The 21320-nt window shown below is 41.2% G+C and overlaps 1 protein-coding gene and 1 pseudogene across 1 annotated transcript in view; both read right to left on the minus strand.

The window, feature by feature from the left end:
• Positions 1 to 21320, minus strand: part of ZSWIM5 (zinc finger SWIM-type containing 5) — a 216248-nt gene that overhangs the window by 44946 nt on the left and 149982 nt on the right. Inside the window, exon 5 of the mRNA XM_027573834.2 lies at positions 122 to 301. Coding sequence (XP_027429635.2) covers positions 122 to 301 — 180 coding nt within the window. The remainder of the gene's footprint in view (positions 1 to 121; positions 302 to 21320) is intronic.
• On the minus strand, positions 7104 to 9112 carry LOC113911349 (annotated as a pseudogene).

Below are 21320 nucleotides of genomic sequence, written 5' to 3' on the forward strand. Positions count from 1 at the left end.
CTTTTCTTACTGAGGATGACAATATTGATAGCCAACCATCTGGCCACCTTTGTTCTAAAATTTCGTTCTCCCACCTTTTGGAGTTCCAGGCACAAAGTCCCTAGAAGGATATATGGCTCACCTGGGCTGTGACTGGTGTTCTGGGGAAGTGCATTGGTGATGTTGGGCAGCTCGTGCCCATAGTTCCCATCCTCCAGGGGACAGATATCCAGGTCACTCCACTTCTGCAGTTGCTGTAGCCAACAGGACTTTTCCTCCAGTTTGCAATGCGGATTTAAAATGATGCACACCCATAAGGCCCCTGGAAATAAAGCAAACAACATTCTTGATATCTTTCCTCTGATGTATGTGTCAACTTTAATTTTTCAGGCTACTCTTTTCTTCCATTTTTGGTTGGTAGGAAGAGTTCTGAAAACATCAGCTTTTCTCAATATAAAAAATCAAATCTGCTGAAGTTTACAGAAATGGCTTATTTTTCCTCACCAAAGCTTCCTTAAAGCACTGATTATCTGGATATCTGAATGTGTGCCTATAATGATGAATAAGACAGATTTGGGTTTAAATTCTGAGCTCAGATTTGTAGTCCAACATATTATTTATTGAGAACTTTGTATGTTCAAGGCCTATTCTCCTACTGGAGAATAAGACATTGTTCCAACCCTTGAGGAGCTGTCCAATGGGGGAGATAGATAAATAAACATAATGTCATTTGAATAAGATGAGTGTTAAGATAAAGATATGTTCATGGTGGGGCGCCTGGGTGGCTCAGTCGGCTAAGCAGACGCTTTGGCTCAGGTCATGATCCTGGAGTCCCAGGATTGAGTCCTGCATTGGGCTCCCTGCTCAGTGGGGAGTCTGCTTCTCCCTCTGCCTCTCTGCCCTGGCTTGTGCTCTTTCTTGCTCACTCTCTCTCCCTCAAATAAATAAAATTTTAAATTAAAAAAAAAAGGTAAGTTCAGGGTACAATAGCAGCATATAGGAAGGGCACTTAGCAGAAGGACAGGGGTCAGAAGGGAGGTGCTCAGAAAACATTATCAATTTTTGATTAGTTAACCTTGGATTTTTTGAACTTCAAATCCTTCAACTGTAAAACTGATAGCATAAAAACAACTACTTTGTAAGGATATTTTGAGAATTAAATGAAATAACATTTGTAAAAGGATATTTTTTTGGCATATTACTTGGCACATAGAAAAATTTCCTTTTTCTAAGAAAAATAGTTTATTTTGGCTTGGATTTCGATACTGCTGATCAACCATGATGCCTTGAAACTATCACATTCTTGGATCTTCTCTGTCACTGTAGCAGAGTAGCACATATTCCATATAACCGATGACTACTGTTTCTCTTACCATTTCACCCTTCCTTTAAAGCAAAGCTGCCTCTTCTTTTTAAGGGTGGCTATGTGGCTGAGCCAGATATATTCTCAATCTCAAATCAGCAATAAGCCTGGCTGCAGAGTATCTTAAATTAAAAATCCTTTGGGATGAAGCTGCATCTTTGGACAGAGGTACTTTGAAACAGTATTTCAAGGCCCCTTAAACTCAAATAGGAATGTTTTAAAGGCCATTTTTAGCCTCAATTTCGGATACTACCTGAAGATGGTGAAAATTCATTTCTATTGGCTCAGTTTTAAAATCTACCATGAAATATAAACTATACTATGTAATAAAATAGTATTATATTATGATGACTCTCAAGAGAATTATAGTTAGGATTTATCCAAATAATAATTAAAATAAAGCATGGCAAATGCCATCATAGACATACATAAAATCCTATGAGAATATACATGATGGAACAATGAATTCTGCATGTGGGGTCAGGAGAAGTTATAGAAAGGATATGACATTTGAGTTTGAAGAATAAACATGAATTAATTCTGGTTAAAGATAGCTAACCACTACTTCCTTCTGAAACCTCACTAAAATGAAAATAAAGGGATAAAAATAGGCATAAACTGACACAGACACAGAGGATGGGAGAGATAAAAGAGAAGGACCACAAAATTTTAGAATCTGGAAAGCGTGTGGATGAGTGATAGCTGACTTAGCGGAAGAGACAAAGTTGAAACCTCCACCAGCAGTTAGGCAAGCCCAGAAGCAGAACTGATTCATGCTGCAGAACCCTGCTGAAAGTGGGGCTGAAATTAGTAAAATTGGTTAGAAGTCTGTCAAAGGTCTCAGGCTTGCAGAGTTCCTCCTCTATTCAGAGTAGCTGAGTGCCTGCTCCTTCCCTCTCCTGGAAGAAGACCAGAGCTTTCCTCACTGGGAGGGTTGATTCAGAGACACTCAGGATTGGAAATATTGTGCACAGCCAAGAGTGGGGTGTCCGTACTAAAAACTGAGGGATTCGGGAAGACACACATATTGAACAAATGGATATCCCTCAACCCAACCCTCTTCCCCCACTTGGTTCTAAGAAGACTGACAGGTTTATAACTCAGAGACAAGAGACTGGAGGATTCATCTCTGGAAATCAGCCCAAGGAGAAACTAATTAACAAGGTCTCTCTTTCTCTCTCAAACACACACACACACACACACACACACGCGCGCGCGCGCGGCTTCCTTTTAGCTCTTAAGTGTTACTCTTAAATAGGAATGGACAGCTAAGAAACATTAGATATAGAAGGAAAGTATCTTACATAAAGGACAGAGAACAAAGCAAGCATAAAGAAGAAAAGCCTGGAGGAAATATAAAAAAGGCAGAGATGACAGAAAACTTAAAGAAAAAAACCTTTGCAATTGATATCCTCAAAGTGAGAAGATACTGTATCTATGAAAAAAGTGCAGGAGGCAACAACAAAAAAATGGGCTCTTGGAAATTAAAAATATAATGATAAAAATTGATTAAAAATTAATAAGATGGTTGATGGGGCACCTGGGTGGCTCAATTGGTTAAGTGTCTACTTTTGGCTCAGGTTGTGATCCCAGGGTCCTAGGATCTGCACTGAGTCGGGCTCCCTGTTCAGTGGGGAGTCTGCTTCTCCCTCTCCTCTGCCCTTCCCACCCACCGCTCATGCTCTCTCTATCCATCTTGTTCTCTCTTAAATAAAATCTTTATTAAAAAATTAATAAGGATTGAAAGATAAAACTGAGGAAAACTGGAAGATAAAAGACAAAAACACAACAAAACAATGAGAAAAAAATAATAAAATTAAAATCAATCTCTATTTAGTATGTTCAGTCACACGAAATAATCTAGCAATTTTACTATCTTCTTAGACATCCCTTTGGAACCCTCTATTTTCTTATCCCTGATCTAGACAGTACTCTCAGCCTATAGCATAGTAACCCACAAGCTAATATCCAAATAACAGAAGTAGTTCCAGACAAAAAGAGATATTAAAGGTGAGGAAATGAAAAAAAAAAGTTCAAGAAAACATCTCAAATTAAGAGAAGGCCTACTGAGTATTAAGCAAATTAGATTTTTTAAAGCTTATCTATTTATTTATTTTTAGTAATCTGTACACCAAATGTGAGGTGCAAACACACAACCCTGAGACCAAGAGTCACATGCTTTACTGACTGAGCCAGCCAGGTGCCCAAGCAGATTAGATTTTTTTTTTTTTTTTTTTTTTTTTTTGGTTTCAGGAGTAGAAATGTATACATTCATCACTTACATATAACACCCAGGGCTCATCACAACACGTGCCCTCCTTAATGCCCATCCCCCATTTAGCCCATTCCCCCACCCATCCCCCTTCCAGCAACCCTCAGTTTATTTTCTATAGTTAAGAGTCTATTATGGTTTACCTCCTTCTCTGTTTTTATCTTATTTTATTTTTCTTTCCCTTCCCCTATGTTCATCTGTTTTGTTTCTTAAATTCCACATATGAGTAAAATCATATGGTATTTGTCTTTCTCTGACTTCTTTCTTTTTTTCTTAATTTTTATTCATTTATTTGAGAGAGAGAGAGAGAGAGAGTAAGCACAAGCAGGGGGAGAGAGGAAGAGGGAGAAGCAGGTTTCCCGCTGAGCAGGGAGCCCGACGTGGAGCTCAATCCCAGGACCCTGGGATCATGACCCAAGCTGAAGGCAACACTTAACAAACTGAGCCACCCAGGCACCCATCTGACTGACTTATTTCGCTTAGCATAACACACTGTAGCTCTATTTATGTCGTTGACAATAGCAAGATTTCATTCTTTTTGATGGCTGAGTAATATTCCAGTGTGTGTGTGTGTGTGTGTGTGTGTGTGTGTGTGTGTGTGTATACACCACATCTTCTTTATCCATTTATCAGCCAATGGACATCTGGGTTCTTTCCAGATAGTGCTGCTATAAATATTGGGGTGCATGTGCCCCTTTGGATCACTACATTTGTATCTTTGGGGTAAATACCCAGGAGTGCAGTTCCTGGGTTGTAGGGTAGCTCTATTTTCAACTTTTTGAGGAACCTCCATAGTGTTTTCCAGAGTGGCTGCACCAGCTTGCATTCCCACCAACAGTCTTGGAGGGTTCCCCTTTCTCCGCATCCTCGCCAACATCTGTCGTTTCCTGACTTGTTAATTTTAGCCATTCTGACTGGTGTGAAGTGGTATCTCATTGAGGTTTTGATTTGTATTTCCCTGATGCCGAGTGAGGTTGAGCACTTCTTCATGTGTCTGTTGGCCATTTGGATGTCTTCTTTGCAGAAATGTTTGTTCATGTCTTCTGCCCATTTCTTGATTGGATCATTTGTTCTTTGGATGTTGAGTTGGATAAGTTCTTTACAGATTTTGGATACTAGCCCTTTATCTGATATGTCATTTGCAAATATCTTCTCCCATTCTGTCAGTTGTCTTTTGGTTTTGTTGACTGTTTCCTTTGCTGTGCCAAAGCTTTTTATCTTGATGAAGTCCCAATAGTTCATTTTTGCCCTTGCTTCCCTTGCCTTTGGTGATGTTTCTAGGAAGAAGTTGCTGCGGCTGAGGTCGAAGAGGTTGCTGCCTGTGTTCTCCTTTAGGATTTTCATGGATTCCTGTCTCACATTTAGGTCTTTCATCCATTTTGAGTCTATTTTTGTGTGTGGTGTAAGGAAATGGTCCGGTTTCATTCTTCTGCATGTGGCTGTCCAGTTTCCCCAACACCATTTGTTGAAGAGACTGTCTTTTTTCCATTGGACATTCTTTCCTGCTTTGTCGAAGATTAGTTGACCATAGAGTTGAGGGTCCATTTCTGGGCTCTCTATTCTGTTCCATTGATCTAAGTGTCTGTTTTTGTGCCAGTACCATACTGTCTTGATGATGACAGCTTTGTAATAGAGCTGGAAGTCCGGAATTGTGATGCCCGCAGCTTTGCTTTTCTTTTTCAACATTCCTCTGGCTATTCGGGGTCTTTTCTGGTTCCATACAAATTTTAGAATTATTTCTTCCATTTCTTTGAAAAAAAGTGGATGGTATTTTGATAGGGATTGCATTAAATGCGTAGATTGCTCTAGGTAGCATAGACATTTTCACAATATTTGTTCTTCCAATCCATGAGCATGAACTGTTTTTCCATTTCTTTCTCTCTTTAAGATTTTAATTATTTATTTGTCAGAGAGACCACAAGGAGGGGGAGTGGCAGGCAGAGAGGAAGAAGCAGGCTCCCTACTGAGCAAGAAGCCCAATGTGGGACTCAATCCCAGGACCTGGGGATTATGACCTGAGCTGAAGGCAGACTCTTAACCGACTGAGCCACCCAGGCATCCCTGTTTTTCCATTTCTTTGTGTCTTCTTCAACTGCTTTCATAGGTGTTCTATAGTTTTCAGAGATCTTTTACCTCTTTGGTAAGATTTATTCCTAGGTATCTTATGGGTTTTGGTGCAACTGTAAATGGGATCGATTCCTTGATTTCTCCTTCTGCTGCTTTATTATGCATGTACAGAAATGCAACAGACTTCTGTGTGTTGATTTTATATCCTGCAAATCTGCTGAATTCCTGTATCAGTTCTAGCAATTTTTTGGTGGAGTCTTTTGAGTTTTCTATATAGAGTATCATGTCGTCTGCAAATAGTGAAAGTTTGACTTCTTCCTTGCTGATTTGGATGCCTTTTATTTCTTTTTGTTGTCTGATTACTAAGGCTAGGACTTCCAGTACTATGCTGAACAATAGTGGTGACAGTGGACATCTCTGTTGTGTTTCTGACGTTAGGGGAAAAGCTCTTGGTTTTTCCCCATTGAGGATGGTATTAGCTGTGGGTCTTCCATATATGGCCTTTATGATGTTGAGGTACATTCCCTCTATCCCTACTTTCTTGAGTTTTTTTTTTTTTTAATCAAGAAAGGATGCTGTATTTTGTCAAATGCTTTCTCTGCATCTGTTGAGAGGACCATATGGTTCTTATCCTTTCTTTGATTAATCTGGTGTATCACATTGATTGATTTGCAGGTGTTGAACCACCCCACAGCCCAGGAATAAATCCCATTTGATTGTGGTGAACAAATCTTTTAATGTACTGTTGGATTCGACTAGCTAGCGTCTTGTTCAGAATTTCTGCATCCATGTTCATCAAGGATATTGGTCTGTAATTCTCCCTTCTATTGGGGTCTTTGTCTGGTTTTGGAATCAAGGTAATGCTGGCCTCATAGAATGAGTTTGGAAATTTTCATTCCATTTCTATTTTTGGGATATTTTTGGGAACAGTTTCAGAAGAATAGGTATTAATTCTTCTTTAAATGTTTGGTAGAATTCCCCTGGGAAACCATCCAGCCCTGGACTCTTGTTTGTTGGGAGGGTTTTTTTTTTTTTTTTGACTGTTTATAAACATTTGGAATTTTATTTAAAAAACAAAAACAAAAACAAAAAACAAAAAAAAACCCATCACAATCATGAACATTGTTACAGTTAGAGGCCCTCTTGGTTCTCCACAATGATACTGAGCATGCTCACAAGGGGTTCCTATTGTTTAGTCTTAGTTAAACAACCATCTTTTAAAAGAAGGAAAAAAAAACCCGGCACACTACCATTTAACTTGTTTTAATGTTTCTTCACAAGTGGTGAAAAATACTAAAGTACAGACAAGGAATAATCATAATGTTGTGGCCAACATTATAAATATGGAATTATAAATTTAAAACATTTTCTGGTTTAAAAAATAAATCTGGTAGTCAATGCAGCTCTGTGGGGTCTCTGGGTCTAGTAGGGCCGGTCTCTGTGTTCCTGACGGTGCTCGCCTTTATCCATTTTTCCAGGTTCTCCGCGCCCACCTCTTCTTCCTCCCGTCTGTTCCATCAAAGGTCCAGGGAGCCCACCAGGGCCGCCCCGTCTTCCTCCACCAAAGCCACCTCAGTCCATGCCCCGGCCACCAGGGAAGCCCCCTCTGTCTCCACCACGGCCACCTCTGAACATCCCACTGGGACCACCGCGGTCCACAAGGCCGCCTCTTCCGCCGCGCATGCCACCAGGGCTGCCTCTGCCACGGTCACCACCCGGGGGTGGAAAGGGTGGTGGAAGGAAGCCTTCAGGCTTCGGGGCCTTACACTGGTTGCATTCTGTTCTCCAGGCGAAGTTCTGGTTTCCACACCCCGGACTGGGGCACTGCCAGTCTCCAGCTCGGTGCTGGACATTTCCTCCTCCGGATGGGTTCCCTCGGGAACCCCGGGGCCCTCTTGGGGGAAAGCCACCTCTGTCTCCTCCACGGCCTCCCATGCGACCCATGGGGCCGCCAGGACCTCCACGAACTGACGGCGGCATCCCTCTGCCCTCACGGGGAGGCATACCACCCCACCCCACATGCTGTTCATTGGAGGCTTCTTCCGAGCAAGAGAAACCTTAAGTTTGCTCCCTTGAAAATCTTTCCCATCAAACCACTCCATGGCAGCCTTGGCAGTTGGTGGGTCTTCATAGGACACTGTAGCATCACCTTTGGGCTTTCCTGTTTCCAAGTAGATATGGATCATGGGTTGTCCGGTTCTCTTGTTCATCTTAACAACTCCACACTGCTTAAAGAAGTCTGCCAGATCATCTAGAGTCACATTGTCATTTAAGCCTTGCACATAAATTGCACTGTTGTCAGAGTCTTCATCTGGATCTACAGGTGGGCCTAGATCAAGATCTGGTCCTTCGTCCATGGGTCCACCAGGCTTATTGAAGCCACCTCGCTCTCCAGCACTGCCCATTCCACCGTGTCCTCCTCCCCGCCCACCTCTGCTCATGCCTCCACGATCAAATCCCCCTCTTCCCCTGCCCCAGTTATCAGGGCCACTTATGCTCCGGTTCTCTCCTGGTCCGGAAAATCCTCCAGACTCCTGCCCATAAACACCCATGCTACTGGGGTGGTCCTGTCGGAATGAACTCTGCTGCCCGTAGCTGCTGCTCTGTTGGCTATATTGACTTGGAGCCTGGCTGTAGGATCCAGTTTGGGGGGGATAACTAGTGGGTGGCTGCTGCCCATAGCTGCTTTGTTGACCATAGCTACTCTGCTGTCCATACGTGTTCTGCTGAGAGTAACTGCTCTGATCATAACTAGTCGGCTGTGTAGAGGAGTAGCTGGTAGGAGGATAAGATGGTGGTGCTGTGACTGGCTGCATGGGGTAGCTCCCAGGTACCTGGGGATAACTGTAGTTACTCTGTCCATATCCTAGGCTGGGCTGGTTGTAACCCCCTGTGCTAGATTGAGGTTGACTAGTCTCAGCAGGTTTGTTACCATCCTGCAGTCTTGCAGGTGCGGTGGCTGCCGGCTGTTGCCCATAGGCTGGGTAAGCAGGCTGAGTGCCATAAGCAGACTGAGCTGCATAGGAGGCCTGGGTGGTAGTGACCGTAGCAGTGGTGGTATTGTAAGCACCAGTGCCGTACCCCTGGACAGGCTGACTGTATGACGGGGGGGGGGGGGGGGGGGGGGGCAGCTGGAGTAGTATAACCAGCGGGAGGCTGTCCATAGGAAGTTGCATAGGCGGTCTGCCCATGGGTCACAGTGGTCTGAGCCTGGGTATAGCTGACATCAGTGGGCTGTCCATAGGTTCCATAACTTTGCTGCCCATATGCCTGGGTGGTCTGTGCATATCTTTGAGTGGGTTGGGCGGTGTATGCACTGTAGCCCTGCTGGGCTGCCGCTTGGCTGTAGGTACTGTAATCCGTGGACGCCATTTTCTCTCCTTCCTTCTCGTTCTCTCAATGTCCGTCTCCCTCTCGCTTTCCCTCTTGGCACCGCACTGCCGGGTTTTTTGTTTTTTAAAGATTTTATTTATTTATTTATTTGAGAGAGAGAGAGAGAGAGAGAAACAGTGTGAGAGGGGAGAGGGTCAGAGGGAGAAGCAGGCTCCCCGCTGAGCCAGGAGCCCGATGTGGGACTCGATCCCAGGACTCCGGGATCATGACCTGAGCTGAAAGCAGTCACTTAACCAACTGAGCCACCCAGGTGCCCTGCTGGGAGGTTTTTGATTACTGATTCAATTTCTTTGCTGGTTATGGGTCTGTTCAGATTTTTCTTTCTTCCTGTTTCAGTTTTGGTAGTTTATATGTTTCTAGGAATTTATCCATTTCTTCCAGATTGCCTAACTTGTTGGCATAAAATTGTTCATAATATTCTCTTTATAGTTGTTTGTATTTCTGCAGTGTTGGTTGTGATTTCTCCTCCTTCATTCATGATTTTATGTGGGTCCTTTTTCTTTTCTTTTGATGAGTCTGGCTAGGGGTTTATCAATCTTGTTAATTCTTTCAAAGAACCAGCTCTTGTTGATCTGTTCTGTTTTTTAAAAAATTTTCTATATAATTTAATTCTGCTCTCTTAATTATTTCCCTTCTTCTGCTGGTTTTAGGCTTTATTTGCTGTTCTTTTTCCAGCTCCTGTAGGTATAAGGTTAAATGGTGTATTTGGAGACTTTTCTTACTTCTTAAGGAAAGCCTGTATTGCTATATACTTCCCTCTTGCTGCATCCCAAAGGTTTTGGACTGTCATGTTTTCATTTTCATTTGCTTCCATGTATTTTTAAATTTCTTTAATTTCCTGGTTAATCCATTCTTTAGTAGGATATTCTTTAACCTCCATGTATTTTGTGGTCCTTCCAAATTTTTTCTTGTAATTGACTTCAAATTTCACAGTGTTGTGGTCTGAAAATATGCATGGTGTGATCTCAATCTTTTTGTACCAGTTGAGGCCTGATCTGTGACCCAGTATGTGATCTATTTTGGAGAATGTTCCAAGTGCACTTGAAAAGAATGTGCATTCTGCTGTGAGTGGGGTATTAAAGTCCCTACTATTACTTTTTTAAATGTCTTTTTTTTTTAAGATTTTATTTATTTATTTGTCTGAAAGAGAGAGAGAGCACAAGCAGGGGGGAGAAGCAGGTAGAGGGAGAAGCAGACTCCCTGCTGAGCAAGGAGCCTGATGTGGGACTTAATCCCAGGACCTTGGGATCATGACCTGAGCCAAAGGCAGACACTTAACTGACTGAGCCACCCAGGTATCCTGATTATTGTATTATTATCAATGAGTTTAAGTTTGTTACTAATTGATTTATACATTTAGCTCCCAAGTTGAGAGCATATGCTTCCAAGTTGGGGGCATAAATATTTAAAATTGTTAGATCTTCTTGTTGGATAGACCCCTTTATTATGATATAGTGCCCTTCTCCATCTCTTATTACAGTCTTTGTTATAAAATCTAATTTGTCTGATATAAGGATGGCTACTTCAGATTTCTTTTGATGTCCATTAGCATAATAGACTGTTCTCCACCAACTCACTTTCAATTTAGAGGTGTCTTTGGGTCTAAAATGAGTCTCTTGCTAACTGAACATAATAAAAAAAAATTAAAAAAAATAAAATGAGTCTCTTGTAAGCAGTATATCGATGGGTCTTGTTTTTTTTTTAATGTATTCTGATACCATATGTGTTTTGATTGGAGCATTTAGTCCATTTACATTGACAGTAATTATTGATAGATATGAATTTAGTGCCATTGTATTTCCTGTAAAGGCACTGTTCCTGTAGATTGTTCCTTTTTAGTCTTTTTGGCTTTTGGTCTCTCTTTCCTGCTCAAAGGGGAGCCCCTTTAATATTTCTTACACAGCTTATTTAATGTTCATGAACTCCTTTAGTTTTTTTGCTTGTCTTGGAAACTTTTTCTCTCTCCTATTTTGAATGACAGCCTTGCTGGATAAAGTATTCTTGGCTGCATATTTTTCCCACTTAGCATGTTGAATATAACATGCCACTCTCTTCTGGTCTGCCAAGCTTATGTGGACAGGTCTGCTACCAGCCTTATGCATCTACCCTTGTAAGTTAAGGACCTTTTACCCCTAGCTGCTTTCAGAATTCTCTATCTGGATATTTTGCAAGTTTCTCTCTGATATGTCTTGGTGTTGACATATCTGTGCCTCTTGGCCTTGAATGCCTGTTTCCTTTCCAGATTAGGCCGTTCTCAGCTATAATTTGTTCAAATAAACCTTCTGCTCCCTTTCCTGCTCTTTGTCTTCTGGGACTCCTATGACACCGATTACTATGCTTTGTGAAATCACTGAATTCCCTAAGTCTATATTTGTGCTCTAATAGTTTTCTTTCCCTCCTCTTTTCAGCTTCATTATTTTCCATAATTTTGTCTTTTACATCTAGTTGGTTTTGCATCTCAGTTATAGCATTTTTTATTTTGGCCTGACTAGTTTTTAAGTCTTTTATCTCTAAAACAAGTGTTTCAGAGTATCTCAGTGTATCTCTGGTGTTTTCTATGGTTCTTTCAAGCCCCAGCTAGTATTCTCATGACTGTTTTTCTAAATTCTTGTTCAGATACATTGCTTAGATCTGTTTTGAGCAAATCCCTGGCTGTGATTTCTTCTTGATCTTTCTTTTGGGGAGAATTCCTCCATCTTGTCATTATGTCTAGGTGTCTGTCTTTTGTGTGTTATGAAAGCTTGTTACATTTCTTGCTCCTGAGAGTAATACTATATTAAGAGTAAGAGTATTAAGGGGTCATACACTGTCTGGGGCCTGGCACTTCAGGAAGTGTTTCTGGTGTATGCTATGTGCACTCTGCTGTTGTGTTTTGTTTGCTCTTTCACACAGGTCAGTCCTCTGCAGAGTTCCTCCTTGCTTGCAGTGGGGAGTGTCTGGACCTTTAATTAGGTGTGCTTTGATTTGTTTCTTAAGATAAGGCTGGGGCAAAAAAAAGAAAAGCCTGATCCAAGAAAAGAGAAAAGGAAAAGGAACAAAAAAAGCAAAGAGACAAAAAACTATAAGCCTGATTCCAAAGAAAAAGAAAGAAAGAAGGAGGGGCGCCTGGGTGGTTCAGTCAGTTAAGGGTTGGGTTCTTGATTTTGGCTCAAGTCATGACCTCAGGGTCATGAGATCAAGCCCAGTGTGGGCTCTGTGCTGTGCATGGAGCCTGCTTAGGATTCCCTCTCTCCCTCTCCTTCTGTCCTTCCTCCCTCCCCCTCTCTAAAAAGAAAAAAAAAAAAAGAAAAAGAAATGAAAAAAAAAGAAAAGAAAAGAAAGAAGCCTGATCCAAAAGATGAGAAAAAGAAACCAACCAACCAACAAATGAACAAAAAACCATAAGCCTGATTCCAAAAGGAAAAAAAAAATGGCCTTGTCCTATACCAGAAATGAAGTTGATGCTTTGGAGCACTCTATGATCAACAGACTTGGTACATACAGGGGGCCTGTGTTGGTCCCCTAGGGGAGAGGCCCACTGTGCTGCCTCACAGTCAGACCTGCCCTAGTAAAGATGCCCCTGCCAGGCGCAGGGTGGAGGGGTTTGGTGTAAGGAACTCCAGCCTCCCCTGGGGGATCTGTGTTTCTCTCTGAAGTCTGACAGAGCTGGTGAGAGGGTTGGAATTAAGAGTGGAAGATGGCATCACCCTGCCTTCTTGTCCCCCAGGGAGTGGAACTTGAGGCCACCACAGTTCAGGAGGCCCTCACAGAAAAGCTAACAATCTCCCCTCCTGTGTCCCAGGCATTTGTCAGATCCCAGCACCACAGTTCTCTTGTGTTTTATTTCTGGCTGAAGGCTGGGATTCAAAACTCCAGATCTTAAAGGACTCAGCAAGGTGTGGAACACTCCCCTCCCTCGGAGGAGAGCCTCACAGCACTGTGGCCAGCACTGTTCAGTCCCAGAAAAGCAGTCCCATGGCTGTGCAGGTGCCTGGAGTCTATGGTGAAGCACTGCCAAAAGCTGCAACCAGGTTATCTGCCCTCTGTGCCCACCTCTGTCCCCTGGTGTTGAATGGCCGCTCCATGATGCCTGGCAGGTTTTTGTCCTTGGAGAGGCAATATACCCTCTTCCAAATGTACTCCAGGAACGGGAACGTTCTCTCCCGGTGCAACCCAGGGGACCCCCACACATGGCATCTTGCTGTCTTGTGGTAACCTGACTCGTTGGTCTCTCTCCCTCTCACGCCCTCTCTCCCTGAATAGGCTCCCTCCCCACCACAGCACTTTGGCTTTTCTCTCCCCCAATTCACGTGTCCAAACCTTGCATCTGCCATGTTCTCTCCCAATTGTGCAGACTGTTTTCTTAATCCTCAGATCAATTTCCTAATTGTTCAAAGTTATTTGATGTTGATCTAGCTATGTTCCAGGGACAAGGCAAGCCCAAGGTCCCACTACCACTCCTCCATCTTAACTTCTCCAAGCAGATTAGATTTAAAAAACATTTAGAAGACCAACAGTAAGTGATATCAGTGTGAAATTTCAGATTAAGGATGACAAAGAGAAAACATATGATTCCACAGAGAAAAGACATGACATTCTCCTGAACCAGAATGGCCTGGTACTTCACAATGACAAGTGGAAGCTGGAGGACCATGGAGAAATGTCTTCAAAATTCTAAGGGAAAAGGACAAGTTTTCCAACCTAGAATTATACACCTATCAAAGTACTGATCAAAAGTGAGGGTAAAATTCAGCAATGCAAAATTTATCAATTATGGAAAATTCATCTTCCATGTACCCTTATCTGAGGAAGCTACTGGAAAATGTACTCCACCAAAGCAAGAAAGTAAATCCACAGAGAGGAAGATGTTGCATTCAGAAAACAGGGGGTCCACATAGGAGAAAGAAAAGGAGAAGTCCTAGAATGATAGTAAAGAGCAGTATCTACATGATGACTCTGCAGCAGGTTTAGAAAGCAAACATTCTAAACCAGGGATAGGAAAATAGATGGTTCTGGAAGAAATGTCTCTAACAAGCTAATAAAATTGATAGATTATTTGATGTGATCAAATATATTATATGAAGATTTTAAATTACTGGTAGACAATTTGGGGGTAAATTAATGATAACAAAAATCAGAAAAATCTACAATCTCCCTAAAACTCAAACAATAAACAAATAAAAGTAATTATTAATTCCTGAAGGGGGAAAAAAGTTGTATAACAAAGTAAGTGTAGTGTTAGTATACTATATGACTGTGCTACAAATATTTATTTAGTCATAATAATGTAAACATTTGGGGTGCCTGGGTGGCTCAGTCAGTTGAGCAACTGCCTTTGGCTCAGGTCATGATCCTAGGAGGATGGAGGCCCATGTCGGGCTCCCTGCTCAGCAGGGGAGCCTGCTTCTCCCCCCACCTCCCCGCTCATGCTCTCTCACTCACTTTCTCTCTTTCAAACAAATAAATAAAATCTTTTAAAAAAAAATAATGTAAACATTTAATTTTGATCTAACCTCAAATCGTAATACCATGATTTGAGAGAAGGAGGGAAAAGTTCATGGTATGTATATATGTGTGTATGTATGTATTGGGAGCTGTAGACTCAATGAGAATGAGACCTCTCATGAGAACCCTTGTTCTTTCAGCCATGGGAGGACGCGGTGAAAAGATGGCTCTCTGGGGGCACCTGGGTGGCTCAGTTGGTTAAGCGACTGCCTTCGGCTCAGGTCATGATCCCGGAGTCCTGGGATCGAGTCCCGCATCGGACTCCTGGCTCATCGGGGAGCCTGCTTCTCCCTCTGGCCCTCTCCCCTCTCATGCTGTTTCTCTCTCTCTCCCTCTCTCTCTCTCTCAAATAAATAAATAAATAAATAAATAAATAAATAAATAAATAAATAAAATCTTAAAAAAAAAAAAGATGGCTACCCGTAAGCTTGGAAGTGGGCCCTCGCTTGACACCAAATCTACTGATCAGTTGATCTTGGGACTACCCAGCCTCCAGAACTGTGAGAAATAAATTTCTTTTGCTTGTAAGTCACCTGGTCTATGGTATTCTTTTGTAGCACCCCAAACAGACTAAGACAGAAATTAGTACAAGAAGTGGGGTGCTGCTATAACAAATACCTGAAAGTGTGAAAGCAGCTTTGGAACTGAGTGAAGGGTAGAGGCTGGAAGAATCTTGAATTGCATGCTAAAAAAGCCTATGCTGCTGTGACCAAACCTTTAAAGATGATTTTGGTGAGGTCCCAGAAAGAAAAGAGAAGACTTGTAAAGTCTTAATCTCCTTAGTAATCCTGAACAGAGTGTTGGTAGAAATATGGAAGGTAAAGGCCATTCTGATGAGGTCTCAGATGGAAATGAGGAACGTTAGTGGAAACTGTTGGAAAGGTGTTCCTTGTTATATAGTGGCAAAGCACTTGGCTAAACTGTGTTCATGCCCTAGCAGAAGGTAGAACTTTTGAGTAATGAAATTAGCTGAGGAAATATCTAAGTGAAGTATTGAAAGAGTAGCCTGGTTCCTCTTGACTACTTATAGTAAAATGTGAGAAGAGAGAAATAATTTAAAGATGGGATTGTTAAAAAGGAAGCAGAACTTAAATATTTGCAACCTTCTTAGCCTATCTATATTGAAAAGAAGAAGCCCTATCTGGGAAAGAATACTAAGGGTTTGATCCTTAGAGAGGTAAATCCTCATCTTTCATTGTAGGAAGATAAAAGATAATATCTAGAATGTAAAAATCAAGAAAGAACAGTTATTCCGAAATATGAGGGCATATTAGAAAGGGCAGCCAAAAGATTTAAAATTGCTCTTTCTGAGAAGTGGGAATTGGCAACGTGAAGGAATGGGGCAAGGGAATACTATTTTTTATTTTAAAGTTTGTAGAAGTATTTGATGTTTTAATCTGTATACATGTATAACTTCATTTTAAAAGATGAATAAGTGATAAATAGGAGTTCTTTGGGCAGAGAGATGGAGGGAGGGTGTATCCCAAACAAGGGGAAGGATATAAGCTAAGGCAAAGATGCTCTCAGGAGTCATTTTAGTCCCTTTGGATATTTAGTCTATTGGATGTTTTCTCCTTCCACAGGGACTGTGAGCTCCTACCAATTACAGAGTCCTTTATGAATACCAGGCGGCAGGAAATCCTTAAAATGTAAGTGCAAGAGGCAAAAAATTTGGAACAGTGTGGCATTAAGAAAGATGCATAAATATTCAGGTCATAAAAGAGTTACTTTCTCTCTCTCTTTTTTTTAAAGATTTTATTTATTTAGGGCGCCTGGCTGGCTCAGTCGTTAAGCGTCTGCCTTCTGCTCAGGTCATGATTCCAGGGTCCTGGGATCGAGTCCCACATCAGGCTCCCTGCTCAGCAGGAAGCCTGCTTCTCCCTCTCCCACTCCCCCTGCTTGTGTTCCTGCTCTCGCTGTCTCTCTCTCTGTCAAATAAATAAATAAAATCTTTTTTTAAAATATTTTATTTATTTATTTGACAGAGAGAGAGAGCACAAGCAGGGGGATCAGGAGAGGGAGAAGCAGGCTGCCTGCCGAAGAGGGAGCCGGATGTGGGGCCTGAACCCAGGACCCCAGGATGTGGGGGGCTTGGTCCCAGGACCCCAGGATCATGACCCAAGCTGAAGGCAGACGCTTAATGAACTGGGCCACCCAGGCACCCCTCTCTACTTTTAGGATTTAAGAATCCTAAAGCCCTGTATAAACGTAATAAGAAAGAAGTTTTTTCTTCACACTGTAGCTCCCCAATGGTATCTGTGTTATACAGTTTGCTGGTTCTTCTAAAATTAATGTAGGGAGGGATATGGCCCCACCTACCAAGGAACAAAAATGATGAAAACGTGATCATTTAGGATGAGAGGAGTGCGAAAAACAGAATTTTGAGGAAACATTTAAGTCATGAGCAGAGAAGGAAGAATAAGCAAAAGAGAAAGAAAAATAAGAGAGAGAAAAAACCCAGGAGAAATCAGTGACACACAAGCCAATTAGCAATGTCTAATGTAGCAGAATGTCAATATTAGTAACACACATTTACTTTACAGTTTACAAAGTGTTTTTCATTTATACTGAAGTCAAAGATTTTCACATTTAACCTTCACAAGTAGAATAAGAACCCCCAAAAAGCCATTAAATTTAGCAACTACAGGGACTCTAATGACATTATGAATGGCAAAATCAATAAGATAATAGGAATGGAAAACAGATCAAGTGAGCTGAGAGAGGCTTAAGAAGTAAAGAAACAGGGGTGCCTGGGTGGCTCAGTTGTTAAGCGTCTGCCTTCAGCTCAGGTCATGATCCCAGGGTCCTGGGATCGAGCCCCGCATTGGGCTCCGTGCTCAGTGCGAAGCCTGCTTCTCCCTCTCCCGTTCCCTCTGCTTGTGTTCCTTCTCTCACTGTGTCTCTCTCTGTCAAAAAAAAAAAAAAAAAAAATCTTAAAAAAAAAAGAAGTAAAGAAACAGGGTGCTAACTCAAGTCATCAAAGAGTTCCTATTTCCTAGACATTCACTTATAAATATATTTTAATATATATTTATATATAATATAATATATAAATATATATTAAAAAGGGGATCCCTAGAAAGTGAGTACATGAACCTTCACTGGAACGTTAAAAATGAGTTTTCTGTCTTATTAAGTCCTAATGAATTTGTTTCAAAAACATTCAGAGACTATCACATCCCTAAGAAAGAGCCAAAGCAAAAAATTCTGCAGTTGCTTGCATATAATAGCATTCATGGGACTGTGTTACCAGTATCCAAAAGCATATTTTCCAGCAACTTAAAAAAAGTGTCAAAAACTCTAACCAAAGGTTAGCTATTATGGAAATTAAAAAATCACATAATTATTATATAGTAAATATAATAGTAAAATAATAGCTATAATTTATTTCTTTTTATGGGCCAGGCATTGTGTTTAACATTTTATATACATTATCTCATTCAGTCTTCCAGCTCGGGGGGTCAATGGTCTTGGGCTGGCTACAGAAGGTAGAAAACAGGGAACCAAGTAGGACTCTTAGATTTTCTTTTTGAGCCACTAGATACATCTTGGTGCTGATACAGAGATGGGGACAACAAGGGGAAAATCAGACTCTGGCAGGAAAATTAAGAGTTCAATGATGGTCTTATTAAACTTGAGATGTTTCTTAGAAGTGGTGGGTAGGTGGACACTGAGGAGAAAGGTCAGGGCTAGAGATACAAATTTGTGAATTACCTATATCTAGAATGTATTTAAAACCATGGCACTTAGGGGCACCTGGGTGGCTCAGTCATTTGGGTGTCTGGCTCTTGGTTTTGGCTCAGGTCATGATCTCATGGGTTGTGGGATCGAGCCCTTCACTGGCCTATGCTCAGTGGGGAGTCTGCTTGAAGATTCTCTCCCTCTGCCCCTCCCCCCCCTCTCACTGTCTCTCAAATAAATAAATAAATCTCAAAAAAAAAAAACCCACCCATGTGCCTGAATATGATCACTTAGGTAGAGAATGTAGACAGGGCAGTGGGTACTATGGAGTACTCAATATTCAAAAGGATTGAAGAAAGGCAGAAGAGTCCTGCAAAATAGACTGAGAGAAAGCAGCCAGGAATATAGGAAGAAAAACAGGAAGATGGGGTTATAGAAGCCAAGAGAATAAGTTTCAAGAAGGGCATAGTCAATTTTATTGAAAATTACTAAGAGATCAAATAAGATAACAACAGAGAAGTAACCACTGTATTTAACAATACTGAAGTCACTGGTGATTTTGACAACAACTACAATAAAGTGGCAGAAATGAGCAATGGAAGCTCATTTATAGTGGGCTCAAGATAGAATGGAGGTGAGCAAAGGGAAAAGGATGACTACAGACAAGTTTTTCAAGAAATATTGCTTTGACTTCTGTACAGCGAAGGAAACAATCAACAAAAAAGGCAACCTATAGAATGGGAGAAGATATTTGCAAATGATGTATCTGATAAAGGGTTAGTATCCAAAATATATAAAGAACAAAGTTATAAAACTCAACACCCAAAAACTGAATAATCCAGTTAAAAAATGGGCAGAAGACGTGAACAGACATTTTCCAAAGCAGACATACAGAAGGCCAACAGACACATGATAAGATGTCCCACATCACTCATCATCAGGGAAATGCAAATCAAAACTATAATGAGATATCACCTAACACCTGTCAGAATAGCTTAAATCAAAAACGCAAGAAACAAGAGACGTTGGTAAGGATGCAGAGAAAGGAAAACCCTCTTACACTGTTGGTAGGAATGCAAACTGTTGTAGCCACTGTGGAAAACAGTATGGAGGTTCCTCAAAAAGTTAAAAATAGAACTACCCAATGATCCAGCAATTGCACTACTAGGTATTTACCCAAAGAATACAAGAATACTAATTCAATGGGATACATGCACCCCGATGTTTACAGCAGCATTATCAACAATAGCCAATCTATGGAGAGAGCCCAAATGTCCACTGACTGATAAATGGATAAAGAATATGTGGTATGTATATACAATGGAATATTATTCAGCCACAAAAAAGAATAAAATCTTGCCATTCGCAATGACACGGATGGAGCTAGAGAGTGTAATGCTTAGTGAAATAAGTCAAGAAAGACAAATACCATGTAAGTTTACTCAGATGTGGAATTTAAGAAACAAAACAAACAAGCAAGGGGAGAAAAAGAGAGAGGCAAACCAAGTAACAGACTTTTAACTACAGAGAACAAACTGATGGTTACCAGAATGGAGGTGGGTAGCGGGGTGGGTTAAATAGATGATGGGGATTAAGGAGTGCACTTGTGATGAGTGCCAAGTGCTATATGGAAGTGCTGAATCACTATATTATACATCTGAAACTAATATTACACTGTATGTTAACCAACTGGAATTTAAATAAAAAACTAAAAAAAAGAAATATTGCTTTGAAGGAAAGAACAGAAATGTGGTAATAATTGGAGGAGGATGGGAACATCAAAGACACTTTTTTTTAGATTGAAGGTACTAGAGCATTTTTGTATGCTGATCGAATTGGTCCAGTAGAGAGGGAGAAACTAATAATGCCAGAGAAAGGAGATAATTGCAGAAGCAAAATTCTTGAGAAAAGGAGATGGCACAGGACCCAGAGCAAATATGTAAGAATTGCCCTTTTATAGGAGCAGAGATACTTCATAGATTTTAACAGAATATAAAGCAAAGCATATGTGTACAGATATGGGGAGATGGGAAAACTTCATGTCTGACTGCATCTATCTTCTCTGGTTCAGGATCTGCATGTAGTGAGTCCACTCTTCTAAATTCCTAGAAACCCTGCCTAGGCCCTCCCAAGTGAGCAGGCCTTGTGAACAATAAGGAACCCTCAGAGTAGTAAGGGGAAGCATGCATGCACCATAGTCTAGTGTCTGACCCAATAAGGCTTCTCTTAGTGCACTGGTTCTCAAATTGTGGTCTCTGGAACAGCATTCCTTAGAAATTTGTTAGAAATACAAATTATCAGGCCCTACTCCAACCTACTGAATTAGAAACTCTGGGGACAGGGCCCAGCAACCTGTTAAATAAGTACTCTCGGTAATTTTGAGAAGTTTGAGAACCACCGTCTTTGCAGAATCCTGAGGATTTTTTAGAAGACTGAAATAGCAATTTCTTAGATACGAAAATGTCAGAAGCAAGAGCTTTTCATAATGAACCTAAGTATATGACAAATGCATTAAAAGCACTGGGAGCCAGCTGTGTTAACTTCTTCTCACCTACCTTTGCCTCAAAGGCCAAGCGCAAGTCCATGGCACAATCCCATGAGTATGACAGAAATTACTTCATGAGATTCAGGCCTCAGATGAAACTGATTCACTGAGGAAGGCTGATTTTAAATTTAAAAACATGCACTTTAGAGAAAAATAAGTACATAACAAGATAGAATTGAGGGAGATGTTGCAGAGGGATGCTTGATTTGGGGTCAAACATATTGCTGTTCCATGGGAAGAACCACCATGTGTGATCTTGAATAAAATACTTAACTCTTCTGAGCTCAGTTTTCTCATCTAAAAATATGAAGGTGCCAAAATCTTACCTTGGAAGGGAGTCCGTGACTGCAATCCCTTCTGAGTAAAGAGTCTAGTAGTAGTCCCCAAGTTGCCATGTGTTGTATCATGTGACCCTGGTCACAACAGTTTGGACCAGTAGCTTTAGACCAATAGTGCAACATTCCTATACTTCAGAAAGTGTGACCATGTCATGGCAGAGACAGTTTTCTATAATTTTATTCTGTATCCAGAAGTAA

Source organism: Zalophus californianus, chromosome 4 (assembly GCF_009762305.2).
Source record: "Zalophus californianus isolate mZalCal1 chromosome 4, mZalCal1.pri.v2, whole genome shotgun sequence".
Taxonomy (NCBI): Eukaryota; Metazoa; Chordata; class Mammalia; order Carnivora; family Otariidae; genus Zalophus; species Zalophus californianus.